Genomic DNA, 21348 nt, shown 5'->3' on the forward strand with positions numbered 1-21348 from the left:
TGAATCTCAACTCTTTATTTTATTTTTTTTTTTTTTTGAGACAGAGTCTTGCTGTGTTGGCCTGGCTGGAGTGCAGTGGTGCAATCTCAGCTCACTGCAACTTCCACCTCCTAGGCTCAAGAGATTCTCTTGCCTTAGCTTCCTGAGTAGCTGGGAACACAGGCGTCCACCACCACGCCCAGGTAATTTTTGTATTTTTAGTAGAGACAGAGTTTTACCATGTTGGCCAGGCTGGTCTCGAACTCCCGACCTCAGGCAATCGAACTGCCTCGGCCTCCTAAAGTGCTGGGATTACAGGCATGAGCCGCCGCACCTGGCTCAGCTGTTTTTCGTACTGGCAGTGTGATGTCAGGTAAGTGAGCTCACTCCTCTGAACCTCAGTTTCCTCTTCTGTAATAGAAAATGGGACTATGTGAAGCGGTGAGGAATCCATGCAATCATACACGGTTCACAGGGAGCCTCCAGCAAACTGGCTACAGCCATGATTACGAGGTGAAGCCTGGGGTGGGCTGTCCTGGGTCCGTCACAGGAAGTCTCCACATCTGAGAGGCTGAGTCACTCTTCCTTCCTGCTGGAATCTGAAGCAGGGTGGCATTTCTCGGGAGGTGAGCTGTGCCCTGGGCGTGCTGCTCACCTCCGGTGGCTCACAGGTCCCCTGACGTGTGATATCACACGCAGTCAGGATGAAATCATGGAGTTCAAAGTTGGGGATGAAAGGAAATGGTTCTGCCGGAAGGCAGAGGTTGCAGTGAGCCGAGATTGAGCCATTGCACTCCAGCCTGGGTCACAGAGTAAGACTCGGAAAAAAAGAAAAGAAAAAAAGGAAGGAAGGAAGGAAAGGAGGGAGGGTGGGAGGGAGGGAGGAAGGAAGGAGAAAATGGTTCTGTGCTCGCCTCCTCTTTTCAATCTCAAATTCTAGGGTCCAGTACTTAGCCAGGCAGCAAGAATGGTTCATGATCGCAACAGTCATTAGGATTCATCCATGTATTTGATCATTTAATAAATCCTTACCGCACACCTGCTATGTGCCAGACAGCCAACATCCTTGCCTTCCTGGAGCTGCTAGGAAGCTGGGGCTGACAGCTCCAGGGGAGATGCTAGACGATAAACATAATAAACAAGTAAATATTACAGTCTGTTAGAAGGTGATGAATACTATGAAACAAGTATTAGCCAGGATAAGCTTAGGGCAGGGGTCAGCAAACTACAGTCGGGGGCCAAATCCAGCCTGTCATTTGTTTTTATACAGCCTATACCCTAGGAATGATTTTTACTTTTTTTTTTTTTTGAGACCAAATCTTTCCCTGTCACCCAGGCTGGAGTGCAGCGGTGCGATCTCAGCTCACTGCAGCCTCCGCCTCCCAGGTTCAAGCGATTCTCCTGCCTCAGCCTCCCGAATAGCTGGGATTACAGGCAAACACCACGAAGCCCAGCTAATTTTTGTATTTTGAGTAGAGACAGGGTTTTACCATGTTGGCCAGGCTGGTCTCGAACTCCTGAACTCAAGTGATCCACCTGCCTTGGCCTCCCAAAGTGCTGGGATTACAGGCATGAGCCACCACGCCTGGCCTGGTTTTAACCTTACAAAAATTTTTTTTTTGAGACAGAATCTCACCCCTCTCACTCAAGCTGGAGTGCAGTGGTGTGATCATGGCTCACTACAGCCTCAACCTCCCGGGCTCAGATAATCCTCGCACCTCGGCCTCCTAAGTAGCTGGGACTATATATACGCACCACCACGCCCTGCTAATTTTAGTATTTTTTTTAAGAGATGGGGTCTTGCTGTATTGCCCCGGCTGGTCTCAAACTTCTAGACTCAAGTGATCCTTCTGCCTCAGTTTCCCAGAGCACTGGGATTACAGGCATAAGCAACCATGCCTGGTTGATTTTTACATTTTTTAATGGTTGAAAAACAAAAACAAAATAAAAATAATATTTTCTGGTATATGAAAATTATATGAATTTTGGCCAGGCGTGGTGGCTCACGCCTGTAATTCCAGCACTTTGGGAGGCTGAGGTGGGTGGATCACCTGAGTTCAGGAGTTCGAGACCAGCTTGGCCAACATGGTGAAACCCCATCTCTACTAAAAATGCAAAAATTAGCCTGATGTGATGGTGGGCGCCTGTAATCCCAGCTACTCGGGAGGCTGAAGTAGGAGAATTGCTTGAACCCGGGAGGCAGGGTTGCAGTGAGCTGAGATAGCGCCATTGCATTCCAGCCTGGGCAACAAGAAAGAAACTCCATCTCAACAAAAAAGAAAAGAAAAGGAAATTATATGAATTTCCAATTTCAGTGTCTATAAGTTTGTTTGGTTTTTGGAGATGAGGTCTTACTCTGTTGGCCATGTTGGTCTTGAACTCTTGGCCTCAAGCAATCCTCCTGCCTCAGCCTACCAGAGTGCTAGGATTACAGGCATGAGCCACTGCGCCTGGCCTCCATAAAGTTTTACTGGAACACACCCACACTCATTGGGTTCCATAATGTCTATAGGTACTTTTGTGTGATAACAGAGTCCAGTAGCTGTGATGGAGGCTATGTGGCCTGCAAATCTTAAAATATTTAATATCTTGCCCTTTACCAAAAAACTTTTGCAGACTCCTGGCTTGGCGGATGGGGAGTAGAGTGTGGAGGTGGATTATAATTTTGTATTAGTCAAGAGGAGGACTCCCTGAGAAAGTGTCATCTGGGTAAGGCCTGAAGGTAGGAGAGAAGGGGCTACATGTGTACCGGGACCGGGGAAGAATGTTCTAGATCGAGGGAACAGGCAATGAGAAGGCCCTGAAGTGGGGACATGACTAACAGTTCAAAGAACAATGTAGAGGCCAAGCGTAGTGGCTCACACCTGTAATCCCAGCACTTGGGGAGGCCGGCGTGGGCGGATCACTTGAGGTCAGCAGTTCAAGACCAGTCTTGGCAACATGGTGAAACCCTGCCTCTACTAAAAATACAAAAATTAGCCGGGCATGGTGGTGTGCACCTGTAGTCCCAGCTACTCAGGAGGCTGAGGCAGGGGAATCGCTTGAACCCAGGAAGCAGAGGTTGCAGTGAGCTGAGATCCCACCACTGCACTCCAGCCTGGGCAACAGAGCGAGACTCTGTCTCAAAAAAGCAAAACAGGCCGGGCGCGGTGGCTCACGCCTGTAATCCCAGCACTTTGGGAGGCTGAGGCGGGTGGATCACGAGGTCAGGAGATCAAGACCATCCTGGTGAACACAGTGAAACCCTGTCTCTACTAAAAAATACAAAAAATTAGCCGGGCGTGGTGGCAGGCCCCTGTAGTCCCAGCTAGTCGGGAGGCTGAGGCAGGAGAATGGCGTGAACCCAGGAGGCGGAGCTTGCAGTGAGCCCAGATTGTGCCACTGCACTCCAGCCTGGGCTTTTTTAAAAAAAAAAAAAAAGCAAAACAAAACAAAAAACAGCGTAGAAGCCTCGTGCCTGAACCAGTGTAGGTGAGGGGCAAGTAGTAAGGGATAAGGAAAGAGAAGTGACTGGCAGGTCACGTGGGGTCTCGTGGGCCATGGGGAGGTCTCTGGCTTTCCCCTGAGTGAGAGGATCAGAAGGACTTTGAGTGGATGAGAGACGTGATCTAACTGAGGTGTTCACAGGACCCCTCTGGTTGCATGTGAGGAACAGACTGCAGGGGTGAGAAGGGTGACAGGATGGGATCAGGAAGACCAGGGAAGGGCCTGCTGAGACAGCCCAGGAAGGAGAGGATGGGTAGGAGCTGCAAAAGTGGGCAGGTCCTGGATAGTTTGGAAGGTGGAGCTGACAGCATTTCACACTGGATAATATTCTAAGCAGGGAAGAGTCGCTCCTAAAAGTATTCACACGGTCAGGTGTGGTGGCTCACGCCTGTAATCCCAGTAGTTTGGGAGGCTGAGGCGGGTGGATCACCTGAGGTCAGGAGTTTGAGACCAGCCTGGCCAACACGGTGAAACCTCATCTGTACTAAAAACACAAAAAGTTGACCAGCCATGGTGGCGCACACCTGTAATCCCAGTTACTCCATAGGCTGAGGCAGGAGAATCGCTTGAACCTGGGAGGCGGAGGTTGCAGTGAGCCGAGATTGTGCCATAGAACTCCAGCCTGGCCAACAAGAGCGAAGCTCTGTCTCAAAAAAAAAAAAAAAAAAAAAAAAAAAAATCACACACCAGGCTTTGAAATCAGACACACCGGGGCTCTAGTCCTGGCGTCTCTCTGCCACACAACAGCTGTGTGATTTTAGGTAAATTACTCAATGTCTTTAGCCTCAGTTTCTCCATCTATAAAATGGGCTTAATAAGGAGCATGCAGTATCAATGGGATTATTCATGCAGAGCATTTGGCACACAGCCAAGCACTCCATACAGGGAAGCTGCAATAACGGGGATCATTCCCGGGCGGACCCCAAGACCTGTTAGCCCAGGTCCCTGTCCCCAGGTGCATGCCGCCCTTCCTTCTGAAAAGGAGTTGTCCTTCTACGGTTCACCCTGTCTGCTCCCCACCCACTCAGTGACCTGAAGGTCACACAACAAGGTGCTTTGCCTTGCTGAGCCTCAGTTTCCTCATCTGTAAAATGGGTCCTCATCTGTAAAATTTCTAAAGTCTGCATTAAAGATTGTCAGGGTCATTAAATGAACATACAGGGTGTGTCAATCACTTGGGAATCAGTTGCTGCTCTGGCTTCACCGTGATTGTCGACAAAAGCAACTGTGTGGATGTCCCCAAGCGTTTTCCCCAACAATTTTATTATGAACATTTTCTTTTTTTTTTTTTTTTTTTTTTTTTTTTTTTTTTTTGAGACGGAGTCTTGCTGTGTCTCCCAGGCTGGAGTGCAGTGGCGTGATCTCGGCTCACTGCAAGCTCCGCCTCCACCACGCCCGGCTAGTTTTTTGTATTTTTAGTAGAGACGGGGTTTCACCATGTTAGCCAGGATAGTCTCGATCTCCTGACCTCGTGATCCACCCGCCTCGGCCTCCCAAAGTGCTGGGATTACAGGCTTGAGCCACCGCGCCCGGCCAAACATTTTCAAATGCACGGGAAAATTGAAAGACCTTTGCAAGGAACACACATATATCCACCATATATCCAACTGGATTCTATCATTAACATCTTACTATTGGCCGGGCACAGTGGTTCTCGCCTGTAATCCCAGCACTTTGGGAGGCCAAGGTGGGAGGATTCCTTGAGCCTAGGAGTTTGAGACCAGCCTGGGCAACATCGCAAGTCTTTGTCTCTACAAAAAGTACAAAAATTAGCCAGGCATAGCGGTGTGAGCCTGTAGTCCCAGCTACTCGGGAGGCTGAGGTGGGAGGATTGCTTGAGCCCAAGAAGTCGAGGTTGTAGTGAGTGGAGATCACACCACTGTACTCCAGCCTGGGGAACAGAGCAAGATCCTGACTCAAAAAACAAAAAACAGGCCGGGCACGGTGGCTCAAGCCTGTAATCCTAGCACTTTGAGAGGCCGAGATGGGCGGATCACGAGGTCAGGAGATCGAGACCATCCTGGCTAATACAGTGAAACCCCGTCTCTACTAAAAAAATACAAAAAAAAAAAAAAAAAAAAAAACTAGCCAGGCGAGGTGGTGGGCGCCTGTAGTCCCAGCTGCTCAGGAGGCTACGGCAGGAGAATGGCGTAAACCTGGGAGGCAGAGCTTGCAGTGAGCTGAGATCCGGCCACTGCACTCCAGCCTGGGCGACAGAGCGAGACTCCGTCTCAAAAAAAACAAAAAACAAAAAACAAAAACAAAAACAAACCCAAAAAGCCCACATCTTACTATTCTTTATGCATATATATATATAAAATATACAACTATACATACATAAATTAGAGATGGGGGTCTCACTATGTTGCCCAGGCTGGTCTTGAACTCCAAGGCTCACATAACCCTCCTGCCTCAGCCTCCCAAGTAGCTAAGACTGCAGGTGTGTGCCACCGCACCCAGCTAAAACCTTGAAATATTTCTATTAAGATTTTTAAGGACTTGGTTTACACCAAGTGCTGTTTTTACCACAGGTCTTAGTTCATTACATCCATTCATTCACTCATCTAATTCTCACAACTCTCTAAAATACGTCAAATATACAGCATGGTTTATTATCCCCATTTTGCAGATGGAGAAATTGAGGCACAGAGAGGCAAATGGCTCACAGCTGCTCCATGTCGGAGCTGGGTTTAAACGCAAGCTGTCTGTCTCCAAAGCTCTGGCTTTTCTCCATGGATGCAGTCTCTCAGATTGGGTAAAGTAAACCACACAATGGAATATTATGAGCCAGTATCAAAGAATGTTTAGAACAGTCCAGTAAAAATAACGTCAGACTGTGGTATGACTGTGATTCAACCCAATTCCTGTGTATAAGAAAAAATGCTCCAAGCATTCTCAATGGCCACTGAGTGATTGAATGAAATCTTTTGTAAATAATTGTGGCTATTATCTATGGAGCTCTTTCTTGATCAGCCCCACCCCGTGTTACATGTTTTACTTGCTGTATCTTTCCAAGCACTTGCAAAGTAGGCGCTGTATATCAGTTTTAGATATTAGGTCACTGAGGCTAACACAAGAGTAGACATTCACCCAAGGTTACCCAGTCACAAGGTGGCAGAACCAGAATTCAAACCCAGGTTTGTGGTTACGTGCAGTGATTCACGCCTATAATCCCAGCATTTTGGGAGGCTGAGGTGGGAGGATTGCTTGAGGCCAGGAGTTTGAGGTCACAGGGAGCTGTGATTGCATGATTGCACCAATGCACTCCAGCCTGGGTGACAAAGTGAGACCCTGTCTCCAAAAACAAGAACGAAACCCAAGGTGGTTAGTTCCTTGAGCCATGAAACCTCCGTGGCTCTTTTTAAGTTTTCAGTAATGAGATGCGAATATTTTCATTTTTAGTAGTTTTTTTTTTTTGAGACAGAGTCTGGCTCTGCAGGTGTGTGCCACCGCACCCAGCTAAAATCCACGCTGGAGTGCAATGGTATGAACTCGGCTCACCGCAACCTCCGCCTCCCGGGTTCAAGCGATCCTCCTGCCTCAGCCTCCTAAGTAGCTAGGATTAAAGGCGCTCACCACCATGCCTGGCTAATTTTTGTATTTTTAGTAGAGATGGGGTTTCACCATGTTGGCCAGGCTGGTCTCAAACTCCTGGCCTCGTGATCTGCCCACCACGGCCTCCCAAAGTGCTGGGATTACAGGCGTGAGCTGTCTCCAATGATGTTACTATTTTCATAATGGAGAAATAGTTTTTTAAAAAGAAGTCTCCTTAAGGAAGTAGACTCATTTATTTTTATTTTATTAGCTATGTGCATTACTTTGATAAAATTTAAAACCCTAACTTACACCGTACACAAAAATCAGTTCCAGATAGATTGACAACCTAGGGTAACTCCAATGAGAAAGCTGTTGGAAAGTAACAGAAGAGGCCAGGTGCGGTGGCTCACACCTGTAATGCCAACAGTTTGGGAGGTCAAAGCAGGAGTACCGCTTGAGTCCAGGAGTTCAAGATCAGCCTGGGGAATATGGCAAGACCTGGTCCCTACAAAAAAATTAACAAAATTAGCTGGGCGTGGTGCACGCACCTGTAATCCCAGCACTTTGGGAGGTCGAGGCAGGTGGATCACCTGAGGTCAGGGGTTCGAGACCAGCCTGGCCAACATGGTGAAACTCCGTCGCTACTAAAAATACAAAAATTAGCCAGGTGTGGTGGCGGGTGCCTGTAATCCCAGCTACTCGGGAGGCTGAGGCAGGAGAATCGCCTGAACCCGGGAGGCAGAGGTTGCAGTGAGCCGAGATTATGCCATCGCACTCCAGCCTGGGCAACAGAGTGAGACTCTGTCTCAAATAAATAAATAAATAAAAATAGAAATAGAAATAAACAAAATTAGCCAGGCATGGTGGTGGTGCATGCCTGTGGTCCCAGCTACTGGGAGGCTGAGGTGAGAGGACTGCTTGAGCCAGGGAGGTAGAGGCTGCAGTGAGCTATGATGATGCCACTGCACTATAGCCTAGGTGACAGAGCAAGACCCTATCTCTAAAAAAATAAAATAAAAGTAAATAAACCAATAAAAATGGACAACCCAATAGAAAACCGGACAAGACACTTGAACAAGCACATCACAAAAAGGATATCCAAAAGACCGATATGCAAATGAAGAGATGTTCAATTTCATTACTCAGCAGGGAAATGCAAATTAAAACTACAATGAGTTACCACTACACACCCACAAGAATGACTAAAAATAAAGCACTTGACAATGCTTTATTGGTTTTAGGTGTTGGCAGCGATGTGGAACAATGGAAATGTTCTAACGTGGCTGGTGAGAGGAGAAGAAATTATTATGATCACTTTGGAAACCTCTTTGGCTGTATCTACCAAACATAAATATATAGACACCTTATGATCCAGCCATCTTATACTCCTGGTTTACATCCAAGAGAAATGTATATATATGTTTAACAAAATATGTACTAGAATGTTGATCGCAGCACTATTTGCAAAAGCCAAAAAAAAAAAAAAAAAGGAAATAACTCAAATTTCCATTGACAATTGGTTTTGATAGATAAACCAACTGATAAACAAATTGATAAATAAATCACTGAAGGCTGGGCGCGGTGGCTCACACCTGTAATCCCAGCACTTTGGGAGGCCAAGGCAGGCGGATCACCTGAGATCGAGAGTTCGAAACCAGCCTGGTCAACATGGTGAAACCCTGTCTCTACTAAAAATACAAAATTAGCTGGGTGTGGTGGCGCATGCCTGTAATCTCAGCTACTCAGGAGGCTGAGGCAGGAGAATCGCTTTAACCTGGGAGGCAGAGGTTGCAGTAAGCCGAGATCACCCCATTGCGCTCCAGCCTGGGCAACAAGAATGAAACGCCGTCTCAAAAAACAAAAACAAAAACAAAACCCCACCATTGATACATAAATTGGGGTGCATTCACACAATGGAGGCTACTTGGCAATGAGAATGAAAATGGGTTGCAATTATACGCCCAACTCAGATAAATTTCCCTATCATAAAGTTGAGTGAAAGAGTTAATCCTGTATATTTCTAGTCACGCCATGTGCAAAAATAGGCAAAATGAAACCACTGTGTATAGGGAGGCATACTCAGGTGGGGAAACTAAAGTCAGGTAAAAGTTAAGTGGATTCCTTCCCGGGAAGGAAGAAGGCTATGCTGGAGAGGAAGCAGGAGGGGGCTTGGGGGAAGCCGGTAAGATTATTTTTCTTCCACCTGATTGGTGGTTACATAGGTGTGTTCACTTTGTCCTATTGATTCAGTGGGACATTTATATCTCATGTACTTTTCTGCATGTATATCACATTTCACAATTTAAAAGGTTTAAACTGACGGGGCACGGCGGCTAACACTTGTAATCCCAGCACTTTGGGAGGCCGAGATGTGGAGATCACTTGAGTCCAGGAGTTCAAGACCAGCCTGGCCAACACAGCGAAACTCCATCTCTACTAAAAATACAAGGCCGGGTGCAGTGGCTCACGCCTGTAATCCCAGCACTTTGGGAGGCCGAGGCGGGCAGATCATGAGGTCAGGAGATCGAGACCACCCTGCCTAACACGATGAACACCCATCTCTGGGCAGATCACGAGGTCAGGAGATCGAGACCATCCTGCCTAACACGGTGAAACCCTGTCTCTACTAAAAATACAAAAAATTAGCCAGGCGTGGTGGCGGGCGCCTGTAGTCCCAGCTACACAGGAGGCTGAGGCAGGAGAATGGCAACAACCTGGGAGGAGGAGCTTGCAGCGAGCTGAGATTGCGCCACTGCACTCCAGCCTGGGCGACAGAGTGAGACTCTGTCTCCAAAAAAAAATAAAAAATAAAAATTAAAAATTAAAAAAAAGAAAAAACAAAAATTAGCCGGGTGTGATGGCACACACCTATAATCCCAGCTACGCAGGAGGCTGAGGCATAAGAATCACTTGAGCTTGGGAGGCAGAGGTTGTTGTGAGCCGAGATCGCGCCACTGCACTACAGCCTGGGGGACAGAGTAAAGTGACTTAGAAAACTAGGCTTATTAAAACTCTGTCTTTGGCCGGGCGCGGTGGCTCAAGCCTGTAATCCCAGCACTTTGGGAGGCCGAGACGGGCGGATCACGAGGTCAGGAGATCGAGACCATCCTGGCTAATATGGTGAAACCCCGTCTCTACTAAAAATACAAAAAACTAGCCGGGCGAGGTGGTGGGCGCCTGTAGTCCCAGCTACTCGGGAGGCTGAGGCAGGAGAATGGCGTAAACCCGGGAGGCGGAGCTTGCAGTGAGCTGAGATCCGGCCACTGCACTCCAGCCTGGGCGACAGAGCGAGACTCCGTCTCAAAAAAAAAAAAAAAAAAAACAACTCTGTCTTACTAACTGGGCAGACTAGATGTCTTGGTAATAATTAGAAGATTATTGATAATAATTATTGATAATAATCTTCTAATTATTATAATGATAATTATGATAATGATAATTAGAAGATTGTATGGGGGCACTTGCTCTGTGCTAGGCACTGTTCTAAGGGGTTTATTATTTAATCCTTGCAACAACCCTATAAGGCGCTACTATTGTTCCCATTTCACAGATGGGGAAACTGAGGCACCTTGCGGTTAAATCACTTGTCTAAGTTAGTCAATGCTGAAGATCCATTTATAAGCAGGCCATCTAGCCCCAGAGTCAATGCTCCGTTCCCCACCACAAGCTTATACCTGAGCTATAAGCCCTCATCTGCCAGTCAGGGTCCAACCAGAGGCAATTCCAGTGGGTTTTTTTCACCTGGGCTGGTGGTTGGGAATTCAGGAGCTATGTGAAGGATAGGGGAATTTTTTTTTACCTCTCCTTTTACTACGCTTTAATCTAGCAGTTCTCAAAATGGGTCTGGGGACACCTGTGGGTCCCCAAGACCTTTCTCAGGGGGTTAGTGAGGTCAAAAGTATTTTCATAATCATACTAAGATGTTTGTCCTTTTCATTCTCCAGTGACTACCTGACCTGTGATAATGTCATCACTCTGATGGCTAATAGAAATATATGCATGTATATTCGTGTGTTTTTAAAACTTGTCGTTTTCAGCCAGGCACGGTGTTTCATGCCTGTAGTCCCAGCTACTTGGAAGGCCGAGGCTGGAAAATCGCTTGAACCCAGGAGGCAGAGGTTATAGTGAGCCGAGATTGTGTCACTGCACTCCAGCCTGGGCAACTGAGCGAGACTCTGTCTCAAAACAAAAACCACACACACACACACACACACACACACACACACACACACACACCCCTACACCTTATATCACAATAACACTGGTTTCCTTTGTATTTCTGTGTATTTATTTTATACATGTAACAATATGATTCTGCGAAGGGCTTGACCAGCTTGCCATAGGCATCTTTAGGACAAAAAAGCTTAGGAACCTCCCATTCTGGAAGAACTAAGAATAAGGGGAGGTTATAATTGGGGGCCACAGGAGTGGCAGGTATTCAAGTTTGGCTATGAGAGCTACTTTCGTTATATTTTAGGCTGTAATGGAGACTCTGGGAGTGGGAAGGAAAAAAAAAAACTCAAACAGTCAAAGGGCTCATTTTGATTTTCCCACACTCCTAGTGCCAATTTCTGAAATTGGTGTCCACCATCAGTAGAAGCCTATATGCTCTGAATTTACAAAGCCCAGTAGTGGCGGGTCATTGTATCTGCGTTCAGGGAGGGGAAACGACTGGAAATTCGGGCCCCCCAGATCTTTCCTGCTTGTCCTTTTGTGGCAGCCACTCCTCACATTCAAACAGTTTGCAAAAGTTTACAGGGGAGAACCCTAACTTGTTCCCTAGACGTCAGTTTCTGGAGTTCATGCATTAATACGATAAAAAGAACAGCTGATTCTTATCAAACCCTTACTCTGGGCCGGGCCCTGTTATCAGCATGAAATTTCATGCAGCAACTCGTTTACTCCTCACAACAGCCCACAGGGTGTATACGATCATCACCTCCTTTTCACAGGTGAAAAAACCCGAGGTCCAGCGACGTTGAGTAACTCACCTAGGTCGAACAGCTCAGAAAACCCACTGCAATTCCGGGATTCTAGTTTTGTTTTCGGGTTGTCCCGGGCTTCTGAGGAGGAGTCAGTGGGCTCAGCATGGAGAGGAAGGAAGCCGGAAGGAATTGCGAGGAAGATGCAGCAAGGCTGGAAAGGTTGGGGATCCCCCGGTACCTGCACATCTGGGTACCTGGGGATGGGGCAGGGCCAGGGTAGGGGCCGGTGTCCGTGCCCTGGGGGCCCCCCAGCTGAAAAGTGGGCGCCTGAAGGATGAGCGCAGGCTTACCTGCCGGGCGCTCACCTGGTGGCCGGCGCGGAGGTGGCGGCCGAAACGCACCCAGCCTTCCTGGGTCCCCCTTCCCGCGCCACGCCCTGGGGGGGGCGGTGGGCGGGTGGGTGGGTGTGGGGCGCCCAGGACCGGCAGGACCTGTGGGACCCGGGGCCCTGGCTGTCTAGGGAGGCTGTCACCCCGAGGCGACCGGCTCTTCCGGGGCTGGGACGGCTGTAGGCGGCGAGAGGCCTCGGCACCCACGAACTCATAAATACCGGGGCGGCGCTGGTGGCTGGAGAGGCGCGTGCGGGCAAGCTGGCGCCCCCGAGGGTGAGCCGGGGTCCGGGAGGGCACCCCCGCTCCCGGATGGTCCCGACCCGGCTCCAGCCTGGCAGCTGGAGACAGAGCTGGAGCAGGCGGGGAAGCGCTGGGGAGAAGGCGGGTGGGAACAGATGGTGGAAGGGCAGGGACGCTGGGGATGGGGAGAAAGGATGCGGCCGCTCTGGCCAGGATGGACTTAAAGGATCTGGGGGTGGGAGGATTGGGGTCACTAGGAGCAAAATGGAAGGCTAAGGATGGAGTAGAGAGGCGAGATCCCGGGAGCAGGCAGGAATACTTGGAATCTCGGGAGTAGGTAGGAGAACTGGGGTTTCTAACAGCAGGATGGAGAGCTGGGGATGGGGCTGCCGAATGCAACCTCCTACACAGCCTCCACCCCACTCCCAGGCCCCCAGCACTGAGAGTGAGCTCTGGTTAGGAGCAAGGCTCCGGAATCAGGCCCTCCTGGGTTCAAATCCTGGCTCTATCGCATCCTAGCTGTGCAGTTGAATCACTCAGCTGCCCAGTTTCCTCATCTGTGATATGGGGATGACGATGCTCACAGACACCACCTCATAGCAATGTCATGAGGCTTCTGTGAGTTCATCTATGTCAAGCGGTTGGCACACTGTGAGTGAGGCTCAGAGAGCTCTGCTGCTGCTCCTTAGCCATTCTTATTTTTGGTTTCTCTCCAGCGTCTGGATAACCACCCGTCTTGAAGGAGACCTCCCTGCCCTCCTGCCTCTGTCCCCCAGAGGACTGCCAGATCATCCTCCATTCCCCAACCTCCCAGCCCTTCCTGCTGTACCTGTGGGGAGGTGACCTCCTCAGTCCCTCCACTTTTCCCCTGTCTGCGGTCACCACCCCACCACCATGCACCCCCTTCCTGGCTACTGGTCCTGTTGCTCTCTACTCCTGCTATTCTCCTTGGGAGTCCAGGGGTCCCCAGGGGCCCCCAGCGCTGCCCCAGAGCAAGTCCATCTGTCTTACCCAGGTAAGTGTCCCTGACCCCTTTCTACGCCTCTCCCAGCGAGGCCCAGCGGTGCTTCATTGTTTGAGGGTTCAGGAATCCCCACCGTGAGCCCCTAAGCAGGTGGCTCATTTCTCCCGAGCCTCTGTCATCTGCCTCTGTGGAATGGGAAGTACAGGCCGTGGTACACCTGGAAGTGTGCGGAATGATCACGGTGCCCAGCCCGCAGTGAGTGCTCTCCTGCTCTCCTAAGGGGGCTGCTGCTGTCTTTGTTCATTGCATCTCTGTTGCGCTTCTGGGACCTGGCACATTTGTTCGTTTGTGCACAGTAGGCCTCAGAGCCAGTTTTGGAAGGAACCAGTGGATGAGTGATAACAGAGCTGGATTACCCAGCCCCTTCTCCATCCCTCCTCTCCTCTTCCCCACCAGGATGGCTGCCTCCCAATCTTTGATTAGGATCCTTCCACTGTCAGGGCAAGAGCTTGGACTCTGGACCCTCGGCACCCAGCCCAAATGGGTTAGAATCCCATCTTTGCTATGTACCTGCTGCCTGATCTTGGGCAAGTGGCTTAACCTCTCTGGCCTCAGCCTCCTCATCTGGATAATGGGGTGATATTAGTGCAACCTCATGGTGAGGTGTAAATGAGTTGCTACCTGTAAAGAGGCAGAACTGAGGCTGGGTGTGGGGGCTCACACCTGTAGCCTTAGCAGTTTGGGAGGCTGAGGCAGGAGAATCACTTGAGGTCACGAGTTTGGGACCAGCCTAGGAAACATAGTGAGACCTCTGCCTCTTAGGAAAAAAGAAAAAAATCTTAGTCATGTGTGGTGGCAAGCACCTGTAGTCCCAGCTACTTGGGAGACTGAGGTGGGAGGATCGCTTGAGCCCAGGAGTTCAAGGCTGCAGTGAGCCATGATTGGCCACTACACTCCAGCCTGGGCAACAGAGAGAATCCTGTCTTTAAAAAAAAAAAATGTGGTGGAGGCTGGGCATGATGGTGCATGCCTGTAATCCCAGCACTTTGGGATGCTGAGGTGGGTGGATCACTTGACCTCAGGGGTTCAAGACCAGCCTAGGTAACATGGTGAAACCCCATCTCTACAAAAAAATTTAAAAAATAAAAAAATTAGCTGTGCATGGTGGCTCACGCCTGTAGTCTCAGCTACTTGGGGAGCTGAGGCAAGAGGGTCACTTGAGCCCAGGAGGCAAAGGTTGCAGTGAGCCAAGATCATGCCACTACACTCCAACCTGGGTGACAGAGTAAGACCCTGTCTCAAAAAAAAAAGGGTTGGTGGGACAGAACCGAGCTTGGTATGTAGCAGCAATTTCCATACACTTTAAATCTCAGGACTATTTGTTTTACACTGTTAATCTCAGAACTGTTTTACACTGCTAAAACTTACGGAGAACTTCAAAGAACTTTAGCTTATGTGCACTATAGCTAGCAATATTTTCTATTTTTTTTTTTTTAGACGGAGTCTCGCTCTGTCGCCCAGGCTGGAGTGCAGTGGCCGGATCTCAGCTCACTGCAAGCTCCGCCTCCCAGGTTCACGCCATTCTCCTGCCTCAGCCTCCCGAGTAGCTGGGACTACAGGCGCCCGCCACCTCGCCCGGCTAATTTTTTGTATTTTTTAGTAGAGACGGGGTTTCACCGGGTTAGCCAGGATGGAACAATATTTTCTAAATGAGGTATTAAAACTGAGGCATTTAAAATTTTTTATTGTCATTTAAAATTAACAATAACAAATATCTTCTGTATTAATGTAAATGATATTTTTAATGAAAAAACTGTATTTTGCAAGAGAAGAAATTGAGTGAGGAGAGTGACATTGCTTGCATCTTTTAAAAATCTTTTATTTTTTACTCTTTTGAGACAGGGTCCCACTCTGTCACCCAGGTTGGAGTGTAGTGGCACAATCTTCACTCACTGCAGCCTCCGCCCTGCAGGGTTCAAGCGATTCTCCCACCTCAGCCTCCCGAGTAGCTGAGATTACAGGCACCCACCACCATACCTGGCTAGCTTTTGTATTTTTTATAGAGATGGAATTTCACCATGTTGCCCAGGCTGGTCTTGAACCCCTAAGCTCAAGCAATCCTCTGGTCTCAGCCTCCCAAAGTGCTGGGATTATAGGCACGAGCCACTGCGCCTGGCCTAAAATCTCTTTAGTATCTGGTTTGGTAACTGACACCTGGATTCTCCTCAGATCTGTTTTCATTTTAGTCTGTTGTGATTTGTTGTTTTGGATTTTGCCTGTGAAGAAAATCTGTTCTTGCACAGACACGTGGTTGAAACAGGGAGAACAGTTGTTTGTTTGTTTTTTGACACAGGGTTTGGCTTTGTCAGGGTTTGGCACTGGAGTGCAGTAGCACAAACATGGCTCACTGCAGCCTCGACTTTCAGACTCAAGCGATCCTCCCACCTCAGTCTCTCAAATAGCTGGGACCACAGGGGCATGACACCATGCCCAGCTAATTTTTTTTTTTTTTTTTTTTTTGAGATGGAGCCTCACTGTATTGGCCAGGCTGGAGTGCAATGGCATGATCTTGGCTCACTGCAAGCTCTGCCTCCTGGGTTCAAGTGATTCTCCTGCCTCAGCCTCCCAAGTATCTGGGATTACAGGCACACACACCACCACGCCCGGCTAATTTTTATATTTTTAGTAGAGATGGGGTTTCACCATGTTGGCCTGGTTGGCCTTGAACTCCCGACCTCAGGTGATCCACCCACCTCAGCCTCCCAAAGTGCTGGGATTACAGGCGTGAGCCACCGTGCCAGGCTCTAGTCCTACTCTTTTCTATCTGTGACAGTTCCTCAGTTATTCCTTATCTTTCCTTGTTTTTCATGTCTTTTACGTCTTCAAAGAAGATAGTTTCTTCTTTTTTTTTTTAGATAGGATCTCACTCTGTCACCCACACTGGAATGCAATGGCGCAATCATAGCTTACTGCAACCTCTAACTTCTGGACACATGTGCTCCTCCTGACTCAGCCTCCTGAGTAGCTGGAGTAGTGCAGACGTGCACTACCATGCCTGGCTAATTCTTTTTATTTTTTATAGAGATAAGGTCTCACCGTGTTGTCCAGGCTAGTCTCAAACTCCTGGGCTCAAGTGATTCTCCCACCTCAGCATCCCAAAGTGCTGGGAAGACAGGGGTGAGCTACCATGCCCAGGAGAGAAAGAGTTTCTTAAAGGTTAGTTGCAATGTGGAATCAGAAACCACATGAATGAACTGGCTTGGCATTTGCCGGTCTAGTGACCTTGGACAAAGCACTTTGCCTGGAGGCCTCTGTAAAAATGGGAAAGGCAGTAAAAACCCATTTCATAGTGCTGCCGTGGCAATCCAGTGAGATCATGGCTGTCCTTTTTCATCCTACACAATAACAATGGCAAGTACATGCTTATAAGTGCTCTAGATGGATAACTCGTTTAACCTGGTATCCACCTTAAGCTGTAGGTACCATTGCTACTCCCGTTTGACAAGAGAGTAAAACTGAGACCCATAGCAGGGGAAGAGTCTGACCCCAGTTCACATAGCCTGGGAATCTGAATGCTGGCAGGCTGGTTCAGGAGCCCACGATCTTTGTGGGTTTGTTTGTTTTGAGACAGAGTCTCACTCTGTCGCCCAGGCTGGAGTGCAGTGGTGCAGTCTTGGCTCACTGCAACCTCTGCCTCTCACGTTCAAGGGATTCTCCTGCCTCAGCCTCCCAAGTAGCTGGGACTACCAGCGCGTGTCACCATGCCTGGCTGATTTTTGTACTTTTGTATTTTGTATTTTTTTGGTTTTTGAGTTGGAGTCTCACTCTGCTGCCCAGGCTAGAGTGCAGTGGTGCGATCTTGGCTCACTACAACCTCCACCTCCCAGGTTCAAGCGATTCTCCTGCCTCAGCCTCTCAAATAGATGGGACTACAAGTGCATGCCACTAAGCCCGGCTAATTTTTGTATTTTAATAGAGACAGGGGTTTCACCGTGTTGCCCAGGCTGGTCTTGAACTCCTGACCTCAAGTGATCCGTCCACCTTAGCCTCCCAAAGCGGTGGGATTACAGGCATAAACCACTGCACCCGGCCCCTAATTTTTGTATTTTTCAGTAGAGACGGGGTTTCGCTACGTTGGGCAGGCTGATCTTGAACTCCTGGCCTCAAATGATTCACCCACCTCAGCCTCCCAAAGTGCTGGGATTACAGGCATGAGCCACTGTGCCCGGCCTATTTTAAAACTCTTTAATTTTGTACCACTTTTAGATTTAGCAGAAACGTTCCAAAAATATTACAGAGTTCCTGTCTCCCCTCACTCGGTTTCCCCTGATGTTAACATTTTATGTAACCATGGTACAATGATTAAAACCAAGAAATCAAGATTGGTACAATACTGTTAACTAAACTACAGATCTCATTTGAATTTCACCCGTTTTTCTTCTAATGTCCATTTCCCCTTCCAGAATCTGATCCGGGGTCTCACACTGCATTTAGCGGTTGTGCCTCCCTAGTCTCCTCCCATCCATTAGTTTCTCAGTCTTCCCTTGTCTTTCATGATCTTGGTATTACTGAGTACTGATCAGCTATTTCATACAGTATCTCTCGTTTGGGGTTTGTCTGATACTTTCTCATGACTGGAATTAAGTTATGTATTTTTGGCAAGACTATCATAGACGTGATGTTGTGCCCTTCTTGGTGCATGATATGAAGGATCAAGATGTGGCTATGACTTATTGTTGTGACTTACTGATGTTGACCCAGATTGTTTCATTAAGGAGGTGCCTGCTGGGTTTCTCCTCTATAAAGTAATTATTCTTCTCTTTGTAGTTAATAAATATCTTGAGGGAGATGGCTCAAGACAATGCAAATCCCATTTCTCCTCAATGTTTGCTCACTAATTTTAGCATCCATCAGTGGATCTTATTGGCAACAATTATCAATGTGGTGTTTGCCTAATGGTGATTTTCTAATTTTCTAATTCCCTCCTTTTTTTTTTTTCCTTTTAAATTTTATAACTTTTGTTTTGTTTTGTTTTTGAGACGGAGTCTTGCTCTGTTGCCCAGGCTAGAGTGCAGTGGCGCGATCTCGGCTCACTGTAACCTCCACCTCCCAGGTTCAAGCAATTCTCTTGCCTCAACCTCTCATGTAGTGGGGATTACAGGTGCACGCCACCACGCCTGGACAAGTTTTTGCATTTTAGAAGAGACGGGGTTTCACTGTGTTGCCCAGGCTGGTCTCGAACTCCTGAGCTCAGGCAATCTGCCTACCTCATCCTCCCAAAGTGTTAGAATTACAGGCGTGAGCCACTGCGCCCGGCTAATAACTTCTAATTTATTTATTTATTTATTTATTTATTTATTTATTTATTTATTTTGAGACAGAGTCTTGCTCTGTCACCCAGGCTGGAGTGCAGTGGCACAATCTCAGCTCATTGCAACCCTTACCTCCCGGGCTCAAGTGACCTTCTCACCTCTGCCTCCTGAGTAGCTGGGACTACAGGGATGCACCACCATGCCTGGCAATTTTTGCATTTTTGTAGAGACAGGGTTTCACCATGTTGCCCAGGCTGGTCTGGAACTCCTGGGCTCAAGCAATCCACCTGCCTCAGCCTCCCAAAGTGTAGGGATTATAGATGTGAGCTACTGTACCCAGCCTCCACACTTCTATTTTTTTTTTTTTTGGTCTATTGTTCCTATTCAATATAGTAGCTCCTTCCATCTAATTGAAATTTTATTTTAAGAAAAAGCTATCCCTTCCTGATCCCTTCATTAATTTATTCAATGATTTATTTATATCATGGACTCATGGATATCCATTTTATTCCATGGGTGAAAAATCTGATGTTATGATTGTCCCAGATTTGGTCTCTCAGAATTCCTTCAGATTGGGTTCTGTGTTGTTACAACAAGCCTCCATCATTTCTGAGTACTTCCTCACTTGATGACATCACAAATAATTCCAGGCTCCTCTTGTATATTTCCTGTTCCATCCTTGGAAGCACCTATTTCCCACAACGAGTTCCAGTTTCTTTTTTTTTTTTTGAGATGGAATTTCACTCTTGTCACCCAGGCTGGAGTACAGTGGCGTGATCTCGGCTCACAGCAACCTCTGCCTCCCGGGTTCAAGGGATTCTCCTGCCTCAGCCTCCCGAGTAGCTGGGACTACAGGCGTGCACCACCAAGCCCAGCTGATTTTTGTATTTTTAGTAGAGATGGAGTTTCACCATGTCAGTCTGGCTGGTCTCGAACTCCTGACCTTGTGATCGACCTGCTCAGCCTCCCAAAGTACTGGGATTACAGGCGTGAACCACTGCACCCAGCCCTCCAGTTCCTTTTTATTGGAGAATGGGTATTTAGAAACTAATATCTGGGCACTAGGTGTGCTCATTGCCACTGAGATGTCATAGCTTCTAGTTCCTCTCAACAAACACAGCGAGGCAATACATGCATGTACATAAAGCTTCATGTTCACACATCTATGTTTGAATCTGTATAAATTTTTTTTTTTTTTTTTGAGACGGAGTCTTGCTCTGTTGCCCAGGCTGAAGTGCAGTGGCGCAATCTCGGCTCACTGCAAGCTCTGCCTCCTGGGTTCACGCCATTCTCCTGCCTCAGCCTCCCCAGAAGCTGGGACTACAGGCGTCTGCCACCACGCCCGGCTAATTTTTTTTGTATTTTTAGTAGAGACGGGGTTTCACCATGTTTGCCAGGATGGTCTCGATCTCTTGACCTCGTGATCCGCCCCTCTCGGCCTCCCAAAGTGCTGGGATTACAAGCGTGAGCCACTGCGCCCGACCAAATCTGTATAAAATTAATTACCTGGCCGGCCACGGTGATTCAGCACTTTGGGAGGCCGAGGCAGGTGGATCACTTGAGGTCAGGCGTTTGAGACCAGCCTGGCCAACATAGTGAAACCCCATCTCTACCAAAAATACAAAAAATTAGCTAGGCATGGTGGCATGTATCTGTAATCCCAGCCACTCAGGAGGCTGGGGCAGGAGAATCACTTGAACCCGGGAGGTGGGTTCAAGTGAACCAAGATCGCACCACTGCCCTCCAGCCTGGGCAACAGAGCGAGACTCCAACTCAAAAAAAAAAAATTACCATGAGATCTTACTGATATCCCTGATTTCAGCCCAGGATCATGGGTTTATTTTAGCCTCATCTTTCCTTATTTGTAACTTCTTTCTCTAACACTCAGAAACTTGACTCTTACTGTCTACAATATATTTATTTGTTCAATCCTAGTGTATACATAAAGCAGTTACAGCTGGGTGTGGTGACTCACGCCTGTAATCTCAGCACTTTGAGAGGCCGAGGTGGATGGATCACCTGAGGTCAGGAGTCAAGACCAGCCTGGCCAACGCTGTAAAACCCCATCTCTACTAAAAATACAAAAATTAGCTGGGCATGGTGGTGCGTGCCTGTAATCCCAGATACTTGGGGGGCTGAGGCAGGAGAATCACTTCAACTCAGGAGGCAGAGGTTGCAGTGAGCCAAAATCGTGCTATTGCACTCCAGCCTTGGCAACAAGTGTGAAACTTGGTATAAATATATATATATATCAGTTTCAGAATCATTTACGGGTATGCCTGTGAGAAGCACTCAATGCCAAGTTGACAGCCTTTATGCACAGTCCTTTTCGTCTTTTGCCTTATAATAATACCCACTTAGGACACTGTTTCTTGCAGTTGTTTTTCTTCCTTACCCCTTTCCACATGGTTATGTTATTCATTTTTTTATCTGGTTAGGTCCACTTATTAGTGTCTCTATTCCACATTGGGTTCCCCCCATATCCTGATAGTTTTGTTTATTTTGTGGGTGTG

The 21348-nt window shown here is 48.0% G+C and overlaps 1 protein-coding gene and 1 long non-coding RNA gene across 7 annotated transcripts in view; one reads left to right on the top strand and one right to left on the bottom strand.

The window, feature by feature from the left end:
* On the bottom strand, positions 1-12504 carry LOC135968693 (uncharacterized). Its single transcript, XR_010583635.2, has 2 exons — positions 11994-12504; positions 1-1097 (listed from the first exon to the last, which is right to left on the bottom strand). It is a non-coding gene; the product is annotated as an uncharacterized lncRNA (long non-coding RNA).
* The window catches only part of ACP7 (acid phosphatase 7, tartrate resistant (putative)), a 26956-nt gene continuing 17686 nt past the window's right edge, over positions 12079-21348 (top strand). Inside the window, exons 1-3 of one of the 6 annotated variants that reach the window (XM_074023478.1) lie at positions 12079-12146; positions 13276-13574; positions 13980-14067. In XM_074023478.1, coding sequence (XP_073879579.1) covers positions 14064-14067 — 4 coding nt within the window. In that variant the 5' untranslated portion in view covers positions 12079-12146; positions 13276-13574; positions 13980-14063. Of the gene's footprint in view, positions 12147-12471; positions 12897-13275; positions 13779-13979; positions 14068-21348 lie in introns of those variants that run through there. The other 5 variants (XM_065536594.2, XM_065536595.2, XM_045379966.2 and 2 more) reach the window with 5 other exon arrangements.

Source organism: Macaca fascicularis, chromosome 19 (assembly GCF_037993035.2).
Source record: "Macaca fascicularis isolate 582-1 chromosome 19, T2T-MFA8v1.1".
NCBI lineage: Eukaryota > Metazoa > Chordata > Mammalia > Primates > Cercopithecidae > Macaca > Macaca fascicularis.